Genomic DNA, 18,779 nt, shown 5'->3' with positions numbered 1-18,779 from the left:
GCTGTCCTGGCTGTGTTCCCTCCCAACTTCTTGTGCCCCTCCAGCCTTCTTGCTGGCTGGGCACGAGAGGCTGAAAAATCCTTGACTTAGTCTAAACACAACTTAGCAACAACTGAAAACATCAGTTATCAACATTATTCTCCTACTAAATCCAAAACATAACACCATACCAGCTGCTAGAAAGAAAATTAACTCCATCCCAGCCAAAACCAGGACAACTAGTAACTTACAGAATCATCTACCTGGCGTCAGTGTGACCTTAAGGAGCAAACAGCCAACCTCCTCTGGCTTCCTAACAGTAATTGCTAGTTCTTTAGTAAGAAATAAATTTCCTTTTTGCTCATCTTAATCTCTCTCAAAGAGATCCTAATCTCTCTCAAACCACAGCGCTGGAGAGCTTACCTCTGAAATACTCAGGGAATGACTTGATCTGCAGAACAGGAACTTTCACTGCACCAGTTGACAAATCTGAAATGAAACAGCATCAAGATCAGTAACTCATGTAGGAAAGGCACTAGGTTGAAGTAATGACAATTAAAGAACAGCAGACAAAAGTAATTTCTGGGCGCTGACGGAAAGATCTCTGAAAGGCTTTATTTACAGGTTACATTTGCTGTGACAGAACTGGCTAGAAGAAAGGACCAGGTATTCCTGTGCATTTGCATTTGTAAGCAATTCCAGCTGAGATCAGCATTGCAGAAACCAATGAGAGCCTTCTCGGTCCTTTTCAGGAGAGTCTGAGGGCAGGATCAAACCAGCACCCTTCCTCTAAAGAAAAGAATTACTTCACGACCCCTGCTCAGAGGGTGCCTACCTCGACGTTTTCAGTCCCCTCTTTGCAGAGGAGAAACCAGGTGCATGTTTTCTGCAATCCCTGTCTCTGCAGATACAGATTTATCTGCTGTGGTAAGTCTGTCTGATTTAGACAAAAGCTTGGGTTCTTAAATCTCATTCTTCTTCTAAAGACTTAACCTCTGCTAGAAATAGCCTGTTTGAAACTTCCTGCCTGCTGCTTTAAGCAAGCTTGTCAGAAGGCCCAGAAATAATCACAGCCCCTCTTTGCCCAGTGGTGGTAGGAGAGGGTGCAGAATGGCAATGACTGTGTGGGATCTTCACATTCATAAACACAGGGAACCCTCATACTCGTGGCTCCCCAAGGTCTCTTACGATAGCTTGATTCGGGAAATCTGATCCAACTAATTGCTTCCATCCCCACAATCCAAGTAACCCAAAAATCAGGGGCTACTACCCTGGCTCTGCAAAGAGATCACATCACTCCAAGGGGACAGTGCAGTCACATCCATACTCTGCATAGCCTAAACTATAGGGCAGCACAGTTTGGGGTAACAGGTAACAGCGCAAGTGAGGCTTGGACCCCAGAAAGCCTCGCTCCTTCTTGAGGCACAACCTTGCCCCAAGATCCCTTGGCACTGAGCAGCTCCACGTTACTGGGAGCTGCAATTCAGCACACAGCAGCCCAAGACAAAAAGCATCTCCAGGTCTGTGGACACATAGAGACCTCATTGGCCTTTGTACCGTGTCTTAAGTGTGATCTTCATCCTTCCTTGTGCTGAAGGTGATTTTCTTCTCTTCCAGCATACCTGGAGATATGAATGACACCCGTACCAAGAGCAATATCAATAATATCAGCACTACTGTGGAACTGTTCCAGCTCATCATGTACACCCCCACATTTACCCTAGGATTGCTGTTCAATGTGATGGCTCTGTCGTTCCTGTTTTTTAAGGTTAAAAAGCTGTCAGAATCTACAATCTACATGATAGCCCTTATTTTCTTGGACACTTTGCTGCTGTTTACTCTTCCTTTTAAAATAATTTCCTACCACCTTCAGGACAACTGGAACTTGGGGTCTGTGTTTTGCTCCACCTTGGAGAGTCTTTACTTTGTAAACATGTACGGCAGCATTCTCATCTCCCTCTGCATCTGTGTAGACCGGTACATAGCTATCCAGCACCCTTTCATGGCTCCTACCCTGCGATCTACCAAGAAAGCTGCTATGGTCTGTGCTGTCATCTGCCTGGGCACCTCGGCCGGGACAGTCTTTACTTTCCAACTGCATGGAGAGGGCTACAACATCTCATCCTGCTTCCATAACTTCTCCAAGAGCACGTGGGAAAACGCAGGCCTGTTCAGCGCCTTGGAGACCACCTTCTTCGGCAGCATGGCAGCCATGACCTTCTGCACCGCTCAGACCGTCAGGTGCTTGAGAAAGCACAGAAAACGAGACAACCCCCAAACACACACCACTAGAGCAGAGAAGATAGTGGTAACAAATGTTGTCGCGTTTTTGGTCTGTTTCACGCCTTACCACATGGCCTACTTTGTGTACTTTTTGGTGAAGAACAACATCATTCACACCAGTTTTCAGCAAGTGCTACGAGACATCGTTCAGGGCACCCTTTGCTGGGCAAACCTGAACTGCTGTCTTGATGGGGTGTGTTATTATTTTGTTTTAAAGGAGTCCTTGGAAGACCCATTACGAAACAGGGAAAAGACAGCCACGCGAAAGCCTTGATTCACATGCTACATGTTAGTTACTTGGGATGATGTGTGGAGAAGCTTTTGTGGAAAGTACAGGGTCCTGAACTACTTATCTAAGCAACTTCCTTCAAACATTCAAATCTGAAAATATTTCATAAAAACCAGAACTAAGTCCATTCCCAGGAGACTGTTCCTAACTTTTTTTATTTCCTTCCATAATTTTTTGTGTTAGCATTTACAGGTAAAAAGAAAAGGAATTATTCCTATAAATGGTGATGCATATCTCTTTGGATGTGATTCCTCTTTACTTTGAGGAAAAAAAAAATAAATTGTTCACTTTTATGTGGTAGCATCTTTCAGCCTCCCTGTCTACACTGCACCTGCAAACCTTCCTCAGGACTTCAGTTACTACAGACTTGGGTTGCTGAGAAACAGAGACTTGGAGTTCATGGTAAAAAGCTTCAGAGTAAATTCTGTTGCCTCCCCTGCCCTGATCATGTATGCTCGTGCTCACATAGACGCACATCTGTCAGGTTTAGATTTGCACGTGCTATTTAAAAAAAAAAAAAAAAATTATTGTAACTCTAAATCCAAAGGCAGCTTTAGGTAAACATGGGTATAGCAAGATCTCCATGCCATTCCTCCACTGGCTGACTTGCTTTGCAAGGTGCAACACTTGTTTTAGCAACAGGTCCTGTGCCTATGACATCGCACTTCTAACTAATATTGCCACTAGCTCAGGTTAATTGACTGTCCCAGTTCCAGGCCTCCTCACCAGCTCCGCTCCTACTCGCAGGCTTTTCACGTATCTGGTCCTTCCTGCTTGGTTACAAACCTAGTTTCAGGAACAGAGCCAAACCAAACAAAAGCGTGAAATAAGAAGCCCAAGTCCAACATAGTGGCAAACACATGAATCTGAAGGAACAACCCCTACCTTACTGAGGGATAAGATAAGAGCAGCCCTGATCCCTAAAGCAGCAGCCAGCAACACAGGATCCCAGTGGGAAAGCAGCCTCTCAGACCTCGGAGCAAACCGAGCACTACCACTTCCCAAACAAACAAGGCAATAAAAAATAATCCACCAGCAGGAGCCTAACATGCCAGTCAGTTACTTCTTATCAGTGCTCACAGGCATCTAGATAAACTGAATGACAGTATGCATCCAGGCTGGAGAGAGGCAGCTTACTGCTCTGGGGGACCTCCACCGCTACCCCGGCAGCCAACTGCCACTTTCCTGAGCAATGAGGATGATGACAACCAAAGCAATTAGTTTTCATATTCATGTTGAGCTGGATCCTTGCAATACCTCTTCTTGGCAGGGATACTAATCCCATCCTTTGAAATGTCTTTTCTCTGTACACTTTAGAGAAGGATAACACACAAACCATGTATTGATTTCTTCCCCAAGCTGGCGACTTTGCATATGGACACTCCAGTCCGCAAAAGTGAAATTTTTTGGAGTTGCTACATCTGTGTATGAGACTGTACTAAAGAAGTCCAGTTGCTGAGGAGGGAAAGTCTGACCCAACATAGACGTAAGTGTGTGGTGGTGTTTAGAGACTCCTTTTGGTGTTCAGGTGATGAACAGTGCTTTCAAGGATACAAGGGTTGTGCATTTACACTAACCATGTCCTGGTTATGTCCAAGTACATGAAAATGAAACCCACCAGGATATTCCAGCAAGAATTCCCTCTCCATATCAATTGCCATTTCCATTGATTCCCTCAGTAAACTCAGAATATCTGACTAGTTTCCCTGCCAGCAGATACTGAATCCTCATCATATCCTTGCTCATAACTTCTCTCTTAACTAACCGTGCTTCAGCAGACAAAAAGGTTTTACTACTGAGACTTCAGGCTCCTTTTGGAAGCAGAGTTAACAAATAATAGAAGAAAATAGTGCTGACGCAGAAGATTTATTTTACATCTCAAAGCAGTGGGCCATGCCAAGAGGGCCTCCACTTTAATTGATAATGCCTGAACATAGGGAACAGGGATTTTGTCAGTACCTCAGGAGGCAGAAAATGCCAAAGTACATGATAAAACTATCTCAATTGCTTTTCTATAGCCTGAGGCAGCTCTGTTAGTTTTACCTACATGACTTTGGGCTTACACTGCTATAATTGAGACTAGAAGCTCACCTGCAGTTTTATGCTTCCTCTGTTGCTCAGCTCCATTTTTAAGTATGCCTGTTCTTACTTGTTTGTTACCCTGCTGTCCTTGCTCCCACAGATCATAAAGTAACTTGCACAGTAAATTCATTTAGAGTGCTGGTAGACAGCAGTGAAATGAGTATTAAATTTAGGACACTCTGGCTTCTTGGCTACCTACCTCAGCAATAACACACTGCTTAGAAGACCAGGAATGTTGACCAAATAAGCACAGTTAAAACTGTAAGAAGAACAAGTTAAAAGTGCTTGAGACATTTCTTCTCCCAAGCCTCTCCCCTATGTTTCTCCAGTGTTTCTGGCCATTGATTTTTCTAGAAATAAACAGGCTGAGGTGTGGAAAAGCTAGTACCTGCCCATAGACAGGGTACAGCCAAACACTGTCTCAGCTCCCTGCCTCTACACATGGCTCGCAGTGCCTCTGCCAGCTCTAAGAAAGCACTAATTATCAGGGCAGGGTAACAACTTTCGTTCCAGATTTCTAGGAGAAATGATAATTTTGCAAAGGCAACAGTTTCTACTCAAAAGTTCTCTGCTGGATCTTATTGCTTGTAGGCCTCTGAACATTCACTTTCCAGGTCAAATCTGGTGTGGTCTGATCCCTTCTTTGCTCAGGTGGGTAGCTGTAACAGCTTTTTCATTTGTAGGGCTTTATATCCAAATCATGACACTGGCTATCTAGTGAGACTACAGAGATTTCTCTTTGCACCAAGAGAATATTAAAGACATAGAGTGCTAAGAAATGAAAGGAGAAAAAAAATCTGAAAATCTGCAATCTAAAGCCATCACAGGCTTTCCAGAATACAAGTAATGATTCATCTGGGGAAAAAAGAAAGCAAAACCGAGGATTTGTTTGGAAATGATTCACCTCTAAGAAGTGAGGACTCATTCTGAACACATACAGTTCTTAACTAAAAATCATTAGTTTATTCTGAAAGAATGAGAATGGGGGCTAGAGAGCTGTTATGGAACACTTTTCCCACTTGCAGTTGTTTTTGCATTTGGATAGTGAAAGGGAAAGGGCTTAAACCAGCAGTGAAAGCATAGTGGGTCATGGGAGATGGTGAAGGTGCTCTGCTGGGGAACTTCATCCTGTGGGCCAACCAAGCCATTTCATTTGAGAGGCCTTTCACAAAATGCACCCTGAGGCTGCCAGATTTCTTACCAAGAGACTTGTCTTGCAGACATTCATGCCTGTATTGTATTCACATAAGTAACTTTCCTACTCACTTATTTGCAGGTTTCACTAAGAGACTGGGCATGTGTTTCAGCAGCTTTGATATTTCACACTTAAACAAGCCAAATATCATATTTCCTGCAGCCTCACTCACCTAGGAAAGCAGTAAAGCTCAAACTTAGGTATCCACTCTGCACATCTGTCCTTTGCTCTCCAAATTTCTTTTCTTCTAGTACAGCTATTATCTTTTGTTTCAGGCTCAGAAAGTATCTGTTTGGATTGGGAAGGAAAAAGGTTTATAACAAAACATCACTGATGATATTTGCATATAACCATGGAAATCCCAGCCAAAGCATTCATCTCCCAAAAAGGAAGAATCAGCACAGGTACCAGGCATGCAGTATCTCCTACAGATTTCACTATTGCCTTTTATGTTTTATGAAAGATGTCCACATACAATGAATGGAACAAAACATTTACCATGAGCAATGCCACATCTGTGGTCAGTGATAATGAGAAAAACCTCAGCAAAGCAAGTCTCAAGAGAAATGTATAGGCTTTTATAGACATTTTCATATGCCTACACTTCTCTCAAAGTGTTTTTAGCATTTCTATTGTCACTAGAGAGAGTTAAAATTGTCCTTTGTTTTCTCTGCAGAAAGACAGCACCATGAGCTAAAGATGAATTTGTAGCACTCTAGATGCTAGGGAGAAGCCCTCTGAGAAAACTCGCGCAGACAAATGTGAAATAGTTAATTTTGCTGTGAAAGTGGAGCACTACAGCTAGGCGCGTGCAGAAATTGCACCCCAGCTCACTTCACAGTTATTTCCCCACACAGCAAAGCTCTTTGTGTGCCTTTTTCATCTGCTGCATTTACTGGTGGTATGAGATAGAAGACTCATAAAGAAGTAAAAATGTCCTACGTGACACAATAAAGTGATGGAGCATTCCCATTGCTGACCTTGGTGTGACAGAGATGTGCAGAGTCCTGAATGTGTCCAGTTTCGGTGGGAGGATACTCTGAGACTCAAACTCAACTACAACTGGTCAGTGCAAAGCTACAATTCGATCAAGTGCTGCAGCCCGCCTGCAGCCCTGTCTTCATCCTTCCTTCCCTTTCACATGCCTCTGTCTTCAGCTTTTTGAAGGCACTGAATTCGCTAGAAAAGCTGAGACTTTTCCCTCCATTGGGTTTCTTGCTCACTGAGAAACTTCTACCATAGCAACAAAGCCTAATGAATCAGTGTCTTTAGCTGCTGTGAAAGGCAAAGGACACCTACAACCTCCTTCATTTTCTCTCATGTATCCTTCTTATTCTGATTTTTATACGTAGTCAGTCCATAAGAATGACATTCAGCACATCGTCTAAGTGATAAAAAAGTTGCTGCAGGATGCTGATACAACCAAAAATCTATGAGGAATCAGAAATGTTTCCCAGGAAAAACTGAATCAGTGCCATTTGCAGACACCAAAGGATGTAAAACCTCACATCTGCTATATGCCAGATTCCCATTAATCATTCTCTCTATTTCAAGACAAAAAAGGCATTAAACTGGGATTATATTGGAGAGCAAGTATCAGCAGTTTGGAGTTACAAACACTGCCAGGCAATTGTTAATCCAAAACTAAGCATTACAAACCCAGGAAATCCAGTTTAGATTACACTTCAGAGTACACCAACACAATCCCAGCCATTCCCTGTTAAGTATTAACTTTGTGACTACAAGTAAAGCCACCTCCCAGAGACCAGCATCTAACCTGGTCCCACTCGGCCAGCCATAGTATCTGAGATAATGAAGGACACTGTTTGAAATAGCTTTACTCAGTTTAGAGAGGAGCTTAGGAAAGCATGAGAAGTTGCAGACAGCAGACACCAGTCTGACTTCACTCATGCTAATAGGAAACACAGTGGCTTTAAAACGTCACAGGTGGAAGGGGGCAGAAATAAATGAACGGGACTTTCAACAGACCAAGGTTGGCATGGCTGTAAAAACCCTGCAGGTAGATTTGTTTCCCTCATGCAGAGTAAAATAACATGGTATTAATAATAAATATGTTTATGTAGACCATTTTATATGAGTAGTGAGAAGATAAAAGAAAGCCTGAGCTATAAAACAGTCTTCATCTCACTCTGAGCTCAGGCTCTTGCTACTGCTCCTGCCTGCAGCAGCTGTGCAGATACCTGTTGGGACCTTGGGGCAGGACCCTGCTGTGCAACAAGGGGCGTTTGCTCCCATTTGAGATGCGCCGGAGTATCCCACCCAGCCTCCAATGCCAAATCAAATGGGGATGGGCTACTCCAGGCCCTTCTCACCTCTACCTCTCTCTCACTGCAAAAATCATATGAAAGGAGCCAGACCACACTTAATTCAAACCCACCACCTGACACACCTTGCCTTATGATTCCTCAGAAAAAACACTTTTAGGCTGCCAGGAGTGGGAGGAGGTAAAGCAATGGGCTGGACACCTTTGCATTTGTAACCAGCTCAGTGCTATAATGGCAAGACAAAACTTAACCCTACACTTTGTAGCAATAGTGAGACATTTAATGCCCCCACGCCTTTGCAACACAAAATACAGAGGCAAGAATAGTATGTTCCCTTGTTTTGGAACAATGGGGCACGAATCAAGCAGTATCACTGAGTCTTATCCTAGATTTCATTTCTGGACATAATCACACGGTTCACATTGTTATTATACTTCATGCTATTATGGGTTATTGCTCTCTCAAATTAGCCTGTGTCACTTGCCTTGGAATGCCCACACACACCTATCACAAAACATCTTTAAAAGACATCCCAAATCTCTCTTCCACTTTTTGGCAAAAAAAATCTGATCCTGTGGGTAAATACACCCATTCTAACTTTTAGTCTATCAGGTTGTCGAACTTGCACAACACAGCAGCCAGACTCCCATACTGAAAACTACTTTGTTTGCATCAGATGAAGTGTTTGCTTTTCCAGAACTCCGCTGTATACACCCAAGAATCTTATTTTCAACATTCTTCCTAGCCACATTAGGTTTACAATCCAGTTCCTACTCATGTTTACATGTCCTTTAAACACAGATGTAAACAGAATTACATAGGTCATAATCTCTCTTACCAAAGTTTTGGCAAAACTGTTCAGGGTACAAATTATTATTTTCTTGAATAAATACAAAATGTCAAAGCACTAAAGCTTGAAGGTCATCCTGACAGAGAGCCAAGAGGAAGGAAGCACTTTGCTGGTCCATTCAAGGACACCTAGAAAAGTCTTGCGACATTTCAAATATTAATGAAGACAGCACAAAGTACCACTCAGCAAGTTTCCGAAATCCAACAAGATGAAGAGGTGGCACCACAAGCCTATGGCAGGTGAAAAACCAGCTGTGGAGCAGAGCCATGTTGCAGGTGGCCCACTGGAGCAAAGGGGCAGCAGATCGGGTACCTGCAGCTCCAGGATTCACAGCTTCCAGGGAAGAAGTGGGGTTTCAAACATGGACAGAAACAGCACATGCAAATTTCAGTTCTAGAACAGCCCTTTGGAGGACTCTGGGGAAGCATCCCTGTCAGAAAGGTAATTCACCAATGCAACTTATATTTTCTGTACTCCTGCACCCCACTCTCCATTACAACCACGTTCACTCAACTTCTACTGCATACTTAATCCACCTGAAGTTAGAAACCCTTTTCTATATCACAATCAGTTGCTGTGGAAATGAGCCCAGTATCCCAGAGGATTAGTCTGGAGGGTCTGATTTAATTGCACTCCCTGGACAGACTCAGACTCAAATGGTCAATGTCCAAATAACGAATAAGTAATAGGGATGGATCAGCTCTTGAGAAACAAAAGGTCTCATTTTCATGCAAATAGCATTTGTAAGGAAGAACAATAAAGAAGAAATAAAGAAAAGTCAGAGACAAAGCAACAGAATCCTTCTGGGCTAAAGGTTTTTCAAGAGGCATCAGCTGCTCTTTAAACTGTAAACAAAATTTCAGAGCGTTTTTAGATTTGGTTTGCATCCCTAGGAGGGAGTTGGTAGATGCAACCAAAAGCAAGCATCCAATTTGCTTTAACTTTCTTTTTGTCACTTAGCTCCTATTCACACTCTTAGATGGGAACGATTTTCAACACCTGTTACCAAACTTTTTAAGGAGAAAGAATCTTTAAAAAAGAAAGAATAAAAAAAAAGAAGGAAAGAAAACTGCAGTAAAAAGAAGAGTGTTGGCAAATGACAGCAGCTCTCCTAGGCAGGTGCTGGCTGTGAAAAGCTCCTTTGGAAGATCTTGGCACCCTCGAGCCAAGGCAAGCAAGTGCCGGTGAAGGCTGGTGGTGGGAGATGATGGAGGGCTGAGGGAACATCTCGGAGCAGGCACAACGAGCTAAGAAGCAGTGAGGCAGCAGTTGGTAACGCCTGCAGCAGAAGGTGGAGAGCATTTAAGGCCTTGTGCAAAGCACTGCTACTTCAATGGGGAAAACCCCAGGCTTAAACTGCCATAGAGGGAAAATGCCAAGAAAAGGTATACACAGTGACAGCTCTTTGAATAGGTCATGTATTTTGCACATATTTCTCTCAATGGCTTTGCAATTTTTTCTGTGTTAAGCCCTGGTGACATAAGACAGCTTTTTCCCTCTTTTTTTTTTTTTTTTTTTTTTTTTCCTTGCAAACTACACCATTGACATCAGAGCACAGCAAGAGCAAGTCACATCCAATACCCACATTGGGAAAGGCTCACTGCCACCCAGCGTTTGACTCTGACCATGCCAGCTACTTCTTTTACCACATTTTTTAAAATGACAAAGCAACAACAAATGACAAAGAAATGCTGCCCCTCATGGTGCCGCACATCCCCTGAGAGCAGGCTGCAATGCCTTGTTTAAAAAAACAAAGCAAAACAAAAAAACCCCAACCACCCTCAAATGCTTTCCTAAATACACCACCGCATTTGGGATTTTGTCTTCACAAGATGACCTGGGGATCCTCTTTTTGCAATGGCCCCTGACAAGAGAACAAGGGAGCCGGAGGGCAAGCCCACCTGTGGGCAGACTGCCCCTCGACATGGTGGCCCCAAAGGTGTCTTTTAAATACAGACAGCAAGGGATTTAACTTCTCCCCAAAGCCATTTGCCAAATTCAGAAATAGTTTGAGTCAGAAAAGCAGCATTACTTTTAAAAGTTTCTTGTACTGAGAGAGGATTTTGCACAGAAACGCTCACAGCTCCAGTGACAAAACACTGCCCACAGGGCCACGTTTCTGTGAGGAAACAATACAGTTTTCAATGTTGAACTATTTGTTTAAGCTTCCCCCACTTACTTCATGTCTGGGTGAGTGCCAGGACATTAACACAAGCAAATATAAAACAACACGTGAGGAGGATCGAGGCGTGAGGCATGCAGGCCTGAGCCGGCAGCTCCTGCCTTCCCTCAGTGCTGCTGCCATGAGCCACCGCCCCAGCACGTGCTTTGGCCGGCTGAGAGGAGTAGTGGCCAGCACGGCCAGGAAAACTGTTGAATGACGGGGGGCATTTGATGAGTTAACAACATGCTAATTTATGCAAGCAGCCCCATACGCTGTGGCACAGGCACTGAGCAGCCCTCAACCCTGCTCACTGCCCGGGACTGGAGCCGCGATGGTGCGGCCACTGAGCCCTCAGAGGCAGGTGTCAGACATGGAGAGCCTTCTCCTCGCTCGAAAAATTCACTCTTTTTAGCCAAGCTGGTGGACGCAAGCAGCAGTCACCCTGCCCTGCTACAGCCGTAGGGGGCTAAGGTTACGCTGCCCACAGGTTTCACAGCAAACAAACTGAACGCGCCGAGAGGTGCAAATAGTAGAAGGCGTTAATCGATTTTACAGTTTCTGCAAACAACCCCACATGGAGCTGCCCTTGCAGCAGTCATAGCATAAAAATAGTCGAGCACTTGCTATTAATAAAAAATTTTGGGAAAGAAGTGAACTGAAAATTTAAAGACCCACCAAGTCCCTACGGGCAAGTACAAAGCACTGCTCTGGCAGAGGTGGCATTTCAGAAACAGATATGCTGGATGAATTCAGATTGTTAAGCAGGTCGATAACAAATATTTACCTTTTAGTGCAATTAAACAACTTCATCAAAAGCACTGAATGAAAGCAAAGTGCATTTCCTTTGCAAACCTCATTACAGAATTGACATGCCTTCCTCTCCCTGCTTAACATTTCAAGCAGCCAATTCAATATTTGGTACCTGCTGTTATAAAGGCAGCTAGGTCTGACTTTGTTGTTTGCTCATGCATTTCAAGGCCTAACACTAAAATACTGGGGTGGGGAGAAAGAGAAAGCATTTATATCCATGACATCTTAATTGAATCTTTTTTTAAAGCTGTTACAAAGCTCAGAGATGGTCAAAAAGCTTCTTGCAAACTTGCCTCACGCTTCAGAGGGGCCCAAGCTACATTGCAACTATCCATACCATTGTAGCACTCGTGTTCCTTGGAGAAGTGAATAAGCATCAGTTTTAAAGGCCTCCTTTCTTTCCAAATACTATAAAATGCTTCTCAAAGCACTTTTATCAGGCTTTTTTTTTTTTCCCCCACTGCTCAGCAACCCAGCCTGCTGCCACCAAGAGAGTAGCCCCTCCTGGCAGTGCAGGGGACCTGGATGTCTTCAACTGAACAGAGAAGTGACAAAAATAGGGCAGGAGACAGAACATGCTTAATCGGCCCTCATTTCCTTCTCAGGTCCTGGGCTCAAGCAGAGGTGAGACTGACAGCTGTGACCCCTCAGATATGGAACTGTCCCCAAAATATAACTAAGTGCCTGATAAAGACCTACTTAAGGGCTGTCTCTGCAGCTGGCAGGCCAGGGAGGGAGCACGCAGCCAGCCAAGGCACAGGGGCTTTGGATGAGCTCAGCACTCACTCCCAACAGGTCATCATCTTGCGTGACAGAGGCAAACCAACAGCCTGCCCCAAAATGGCTGCCATTCCACCGTGGCCATCCAAGCAGGTCCCAGGGGCTAACCCCACTTGTCCTGACCCAGACCCCTGACTTAGGGGACAGTTTCACAACAACCTTGCCCACAAAGGTTAATACAACAGAGTTACTGCGGTGGAGTGGGAAATCACCCGTTTGCGGTTCCCAGCCACACTCATTGCCCCAGGGAGGAGCAGATGAACCCTCCTGCTCTGCCTCATTCACACCGCGGGGACCTGTGCACAAACAGGTGCTGCTTGCGGTGCTTTGGGATTTTTCCAGCATTGCTCAATAACTGGGTGTGCTATTAGTTTTTAAGGAGGAGGTTGTGTTAGCACCTTAGACCCCAGCTGGCAGCCTCAAAGGCAGCATGCAAGCCCTTTGCAGTATGTGCCCTACAAAGGGACTGAGCCTCCCAGCAAGCTGCTTCCATACCGTGCCGCGTCCAAAGGGGCATTTGAAATACATATCAAAAGCTCCTTATAATGCAGAGAGTCTTCAGTAACACTGGGGAAAGGCCAAGGATGGGGAGCGCTCTCTGAGGTTTGGAGACAGCATTCACCCCTCCACACCGAGCCCCCTACTCCCTTCCCCCCTCAGCTAGTCTGACAGCCCTAACTCACTCCGAGATCTTGCTAAAATCATTGCAAAACCAAAAGCAATCAGCTGCACAACCTACAACATGAACAAGCTGGCAGTGTGGGGCTGCCAACCCACACAGCCTCCCCTGCTTCCCCCACTAGGAGCTGGGGCTGCAGGTGGCCATGCAAAGCCACTCACAGCTAATTTTAAAGCCACCTGTAGACATAGGTGTCTGTGCATGGTTTATTCCATCCTGGGCTTTTTTTTTTTTTTCCCCCTGGACATATTTGTAGTGACCTCCAGTGTTTATCCTTAGCTTGTATAACAACAACACATCAGTCTACTGGACTGCTCCCAAATATTCGACCTACAAGATGATCAGTCCATTTGGAAATGAAACGGAACTCAGGCAAGTCATATAAAATGCTGCCTAAAGTTGCTACTTTCAGCACTCAAAACCACAGCAGTGTCAGGTCCAAACCTTTACTAAAAGGTAACTCCATTGGTCTGTATTTTCCAATACTCCCCCACAGAGACCATTAACATGGTGCTGCTGGTTTAATTACCACAAAGACTGCTATGCGTTCAAAAACACTGAGCTATAACTTTCTTTCATTTCTCAAATCCAGCTTGCCAAATTTCTTAATGATGTACATTGCTAAGTCACTGCCCACTTGCCCCCAGGCGCTTCCCAGGCCTCCTCTGTACTGTCGGACCCAGCCACGCTGCAGGATAAGGTACCTCTGGGGGCCAGTGGCAGGCTGCACCCCCCAAAACCTCTGCAGACTTTGCAGAGGGCAATGCTCTGACAACACTGCTGACATAGGGGTGTTTTCAGAAGGCAGCCCCATGTATCCACAGTGCCAAAGCAAGTAAGCTTATAGCTGCTTCTGTGAGTTTTAACATGCAGTGATTTCTGGAGGAGGAAGGATGGTTCATGAGAATTGACTGTCATTCTAGCAGTGGCAACCACAAAATCACCATCTGAAAAGAGTGAGAAACAAGTTGGGGCCTGATCCAAAGCCTTCATTGTTACTTTACTGAGAACCACTTCCTCCATGAATTAACGAATGGGAGAACAGAGTGACATCCTAGAGAAATATCTTTAAAAGATGACAAATTTTCATTTGAGAGGTTTTCTTCAGCATCAAGCTGTCTTCTTTTTTGAAACTTTCCCTGGTCAGACCATGAGAACATTTCAATCATTGCGTAACAATATTTCAATTCAATTCAAATACAGATCTAAAAGTTCAAGTATGAAATTACATACTTGGCCTTTTCACATTAATTAATCCAAATGAGTAGAATAATGTACAGGCTTCCACTGGAGAACACCTTTGTGCTAGTGAGAACAGTTAATTAGCGCCGGCACAAAAACCTTCCCCGTTCACTATGAAGAATAATATTCCCAGAGCAAATATTGTCAGCAAACTTAAGGAAACATGTGATTCTTGGTTCTTCAACCCACCCATTTCTTTTAAGATTTTAGCAAGAGTGACGGAGTTGAAGTGCTGGGAATTGTTGAGCAGCCCCTGCACTGTGTGCTCTTCCTGCCTAACGCACCCAGCTCCAGCCCATCCTTTGACATGACCTGCCTACAGAAGAGGTGTGTAAGTGTATATTATCAGTCCCAGTTGCAAGGCCGCCTTGCATGTTTCATCACCTCTGCAGTATCCTCCCGTTGCCTCCAGCAGGCCTTTAGTCACAGCCCAGTCGTGGAGAGGCCGAGGGCAGGGGCTGAGGCTCTGGGCTGTGCTGCACTGCTCCCATCTGCAGGCTTTTTGTCAGATGATGCTTCTTGGGGACAATCCCCTGCAACGGGGCACTGCCCCATGCCACCTTGCTGGGGAGAGCTCCTCCCCACAAGATCCACCTGGGAGCTGTGAGGACCTCATGGAAAAGGGACTATACGAAAGGAGACTGTGGGGATGGGGAAGGTCACCTAGTGCAGCTGAAGCTGCTGTGGAGGTGGCTCCAACCTCAATCAAGAGATTTTCCTTTAATACAACAGAAACTGTGAAAGCAGCAGCCACAAGCCAGCACGCAGGGACACCCAACTTCTGCTGAGCACTTACCTCCTTACCTGCAGACACAGCAAGTCAGAGCCAGCTGCATTTCAGAGCAAGCAGGTCTAGTCCTCACCCAGAGAAGCAGCAGTGTCCTACGTACAAGGGGCCATGTACACAGCAGCCAGGAAAAGCATCAGCCAGTATCACCCCATCCTAAAGTCAGTCTTATTTTAAAAATACCAGTCATTGAAAATACTTGATACACAAGGGTGTTCATATTGTCTAACTTGGGAGACTAAAGTATGCAGAAACTCCTAAACTGAGCACTCAAAATCGTCCTCTAGAGATGTCCTTACTCTTTAGGAAGCAAAGGCTCCTAATTTCAGTGTAAGTTGAATGGTCCAAATGCTGCTCCAAGCTTCAGTTCCCTTTTCAGTCACATTGGGCCCTGCTGGCAGTAAGGGCGGATACTGGATAGAAAATAAGGGACTTTTCCTGTTGAGGTATGAAGCAAATTAAAAAAAAAAAAAAAAAAAATTGGATCTGACCAAAATTAGGTTCTTTATCTCAGGTTTTTCCAGCACAAAAAAACAAAGTAGTAATGTTTTGTTGACATTTTGGTCAACATAAATGGTTTTTTTTAACACAAAAGTGTTTGTTTTATTCCCATGTTGACCATTTTAATTCAGCATTTTTAGATAAAAATTATTTCAAAACAAGAAACAATAACTTAATTACTAAAATATTAATACAAATGCTTCAGCTTAACATCAGGAATTTTAGGTGCTTCCACGCACCTTTTTATGCTATGATTTTTTGTTTTCTCAGCTGAAAATATTCACTAAAGCTCAACCCATGTTTGTTAGCAACTCTCTCCCCTCAAACTCTGCTTTCTGTTAATTTAATCCAGAAAACATTCCCTCCAATAGGCCTGCAGCACCTCATTGATTTCACTGGGACATGAATGCCACCATCAGGAATTGTACTTACCAAAAGGATGAGAAACTGGCATTTTCCTGAGACCTGGGACACTAACTTGGGAAGCTATTTTTGGTAGATTATATAGCTTTTTTTCCCTGGGAAGCTGTGACAGCATCCACAGTATTTTCTTTTATAATGTCCTGGGTAGAAATCAGAATGATGGCAGCAAAATGCTCGGGAACAACTTGTACATCCTAAGGCACATACGTAGGTATGTGTAAGAGTGAGAACAGGCTTTCATTAACTTGGCATCAACTTAATAGATCAGACAGCTGTCCAAGTTGAGCTAAACAGGCTGTAGTCAATTCCCAGTAAGGACAACTGAAAGTCTTATAAGCCATAATAAAATGGGGACCACTCAATTTTCAGACACGTGCATCAGGGAGCCATTTCGCAGGGTAACACTTGACAGATACTTTCACTCTTCACAGCATAGAGGTGGCCCAACAATCCCCCTTCATCCCCAAAGCCAAAAGGCGATTTGTGGAGAGCAGCTTCCCGCTGCTCATACCAAGACAGCGTGGGCAGCACGGCCTTTCAGGCACCCAGGACACCCTGTGGACCAGCCACACCACATCCGTGCCGGCAGTGGGCAGCCAACCCGCAGCTGAGCTGCTGCGTGGGATGCCTGCAAGCGCAGAGCTTCCCACGCCTCATGGCATCACCAGGCTGGCAGTGGACAAGCGCGCCCACTGCCTATGCTTCGCTGCCCCTTCCCAAGGGACGTAGGAGCCTTCCTGCCACCTGCACGGAAGCATGCACAACACATCAACAAGATGCAGCCATTACCCCCACCAAAAATGGGCTCCCCATCATGCTGGTGAAAAAACAGGTCCTTCAGCCTCCTTGCTGGAGCCTATGTGGTCCATCACAGCCAAAACATTCCTCGTCCCAAGGCTGCAGAAATCCCACTGGGCTGCATTTCATGGGATGGGTCTGGACTGTAAATGTAGCTGTAGAAGACTTGTAACAAATAAAGAGCTCATTTATGTTTTAGAAGAGACATTGAGGTTCCTCCTCTCAACTGCCAAGTTAACAGGTTTCCATCACATTTTTTTTAAAAATCCACCAGAGCCTGGAAGTGGATGCTCCCAGAGTTAAAGCAAAACTTTGACTTACTGAACACTGCCTGGCAAAGCTAAACAACCACCACTGAGCCATACTGCAATATGCAAGTATTAAAAAGTAGATTTTATTAGGTGTTAGCTGCTATCACAGTGACCTGTATCTTAGGGTTTCAACTGCATCTCTGCCACACAGTCCTCCTAAAGCAGGCTTTATTGCCAAGCTTTTATATGTGCCACTGTTCAATCAAATAAAGCAGCCTTCTGCCAGAGTGTGAGCAACATTAGGAAGCAGAACTGACTGATTTTGAGTCTCCTAAGAGCAAGGGGCAACGAATACAACCTCAGGAAATGAAAAACTGAACCAAGAGTGAATGTTCAAAAAGAAAATGCGAACTTTCACAATACAAGCTTGTTTTCTTTACACTGGACAAGTCTCAAGGTGGCTGACTTACCGGTAACTAGACTTAATGAAATGCATCAGTCATGTTCTTAATATCAGCATTTCAGCCTTCAAAAGGTGAACATGTCTGAAGGGGTCAGGTTCCCCATGGGCTGATGCAGAGTTGCTTCCTCAGCCTAGTGCCGATGGAAGGAGAGGGCCGTCAGGCAGAGCTGGCTCAGCCAGCCCAGGAGAAAATGCTTTGGCAAACACAATTACTGTAAGATGCAGCTCTTCTGCAGAACCCCAATAATGGAAAAAGCATCCAGACACTGAAGAGGTAAATGCAAAATGCAGCAAAAATGACTGTAACAAGCAAAACGTGAACTTCTTCACTGATTGACCAGAGACTAATTGTGGAAAGAGGAACAGTCAAGTTCAGGAACAATATTCTGACACTTCCCTACCAGGACGAAAGAGGGGAAGAGAAAGCTCGGGAGAGCACTAAGGGACCCACATTGCTGCATGGAGCGAGGAGGGAAGCCCTCCCATGGCCTGCACTGCAGAGCCAGCCAAAAGGCAACAGCAGGCTTAGGCCACTTGCAAACAAATTTTTACTTAGAAGTCAGGCAGCTGGAGACGCAAGGCTGACCATGAAGATCAGACACCTACTAACCACCCAAGCTGCAGAGGCATCTTGCTGCTTCACAGACCTCAGTTTGGCAGCAACTTCCCCACCACGGGCTGCCCTTGGGCCTCCCAGGGAAGTGCAAGGACAGGGGAAAAGCCCTGCAGAGCCTGCAGGCACAGGCAGGCTCCACAGCAGGCGGCTCAACCGTGTCCCGCAGCTCTCCCATCACCATGGGGATGGGCCTCCACACTGCAGCACCCTCCCACTGCCTGGCTCTAAGATGCCGCCAGGCCAGCCCCTCCGGGGCCATCTGGCTGTTGACAAGCAACAGCTTCATGGAGGGTATGTGCTTT

At 44.9% G+C, this 18,779-nt stretch overlaps 1 protein-coding gene across 1 annotated transcript; it reads left to right on the top strand.

Annotated features, from left to right (window-relative positions):
* Nucleotides 1-469: 469 nt before the first annotated feature.
* LOC115347751 (G-protein coupled receptor 55-like) lies at nucleotides 470-2,536 on the top strand (the record flags this gene model as incomplete). Its single annotated transcript, XM_041126906.1, is given in 4 exon segments — nucleotides 470-502; nucleotides 580-680; nucleotides 1,456-1,489; nucleotides 1,577-2,536. Coding segments are annotated over 4 exon segments (1,128 nt in total), but the record flags the coding sequence as incomplete, so codon positions are not given.
* Between the last annotated feature and the right edge of the window lie 16,243 nt (nucleotides 2,537-18,779).

This window comes from Aquila chrysaetos, chromosome 10, assembly GCF_900496995.4.
Source record: "Aquila chrysaetos chrysaetos chromosome 10, bAquChr1.4, whole genome shotgun sequence".
Lineage (NCBI taxonomy): Eukaryota > Metazoa > Chordata > Aves > Accipitriformes > Accipitridae > Aquila > Aquila chrysaetos.
This window is presented reverse-complemented; position numbering and strand designations above follow the sequence as displayed.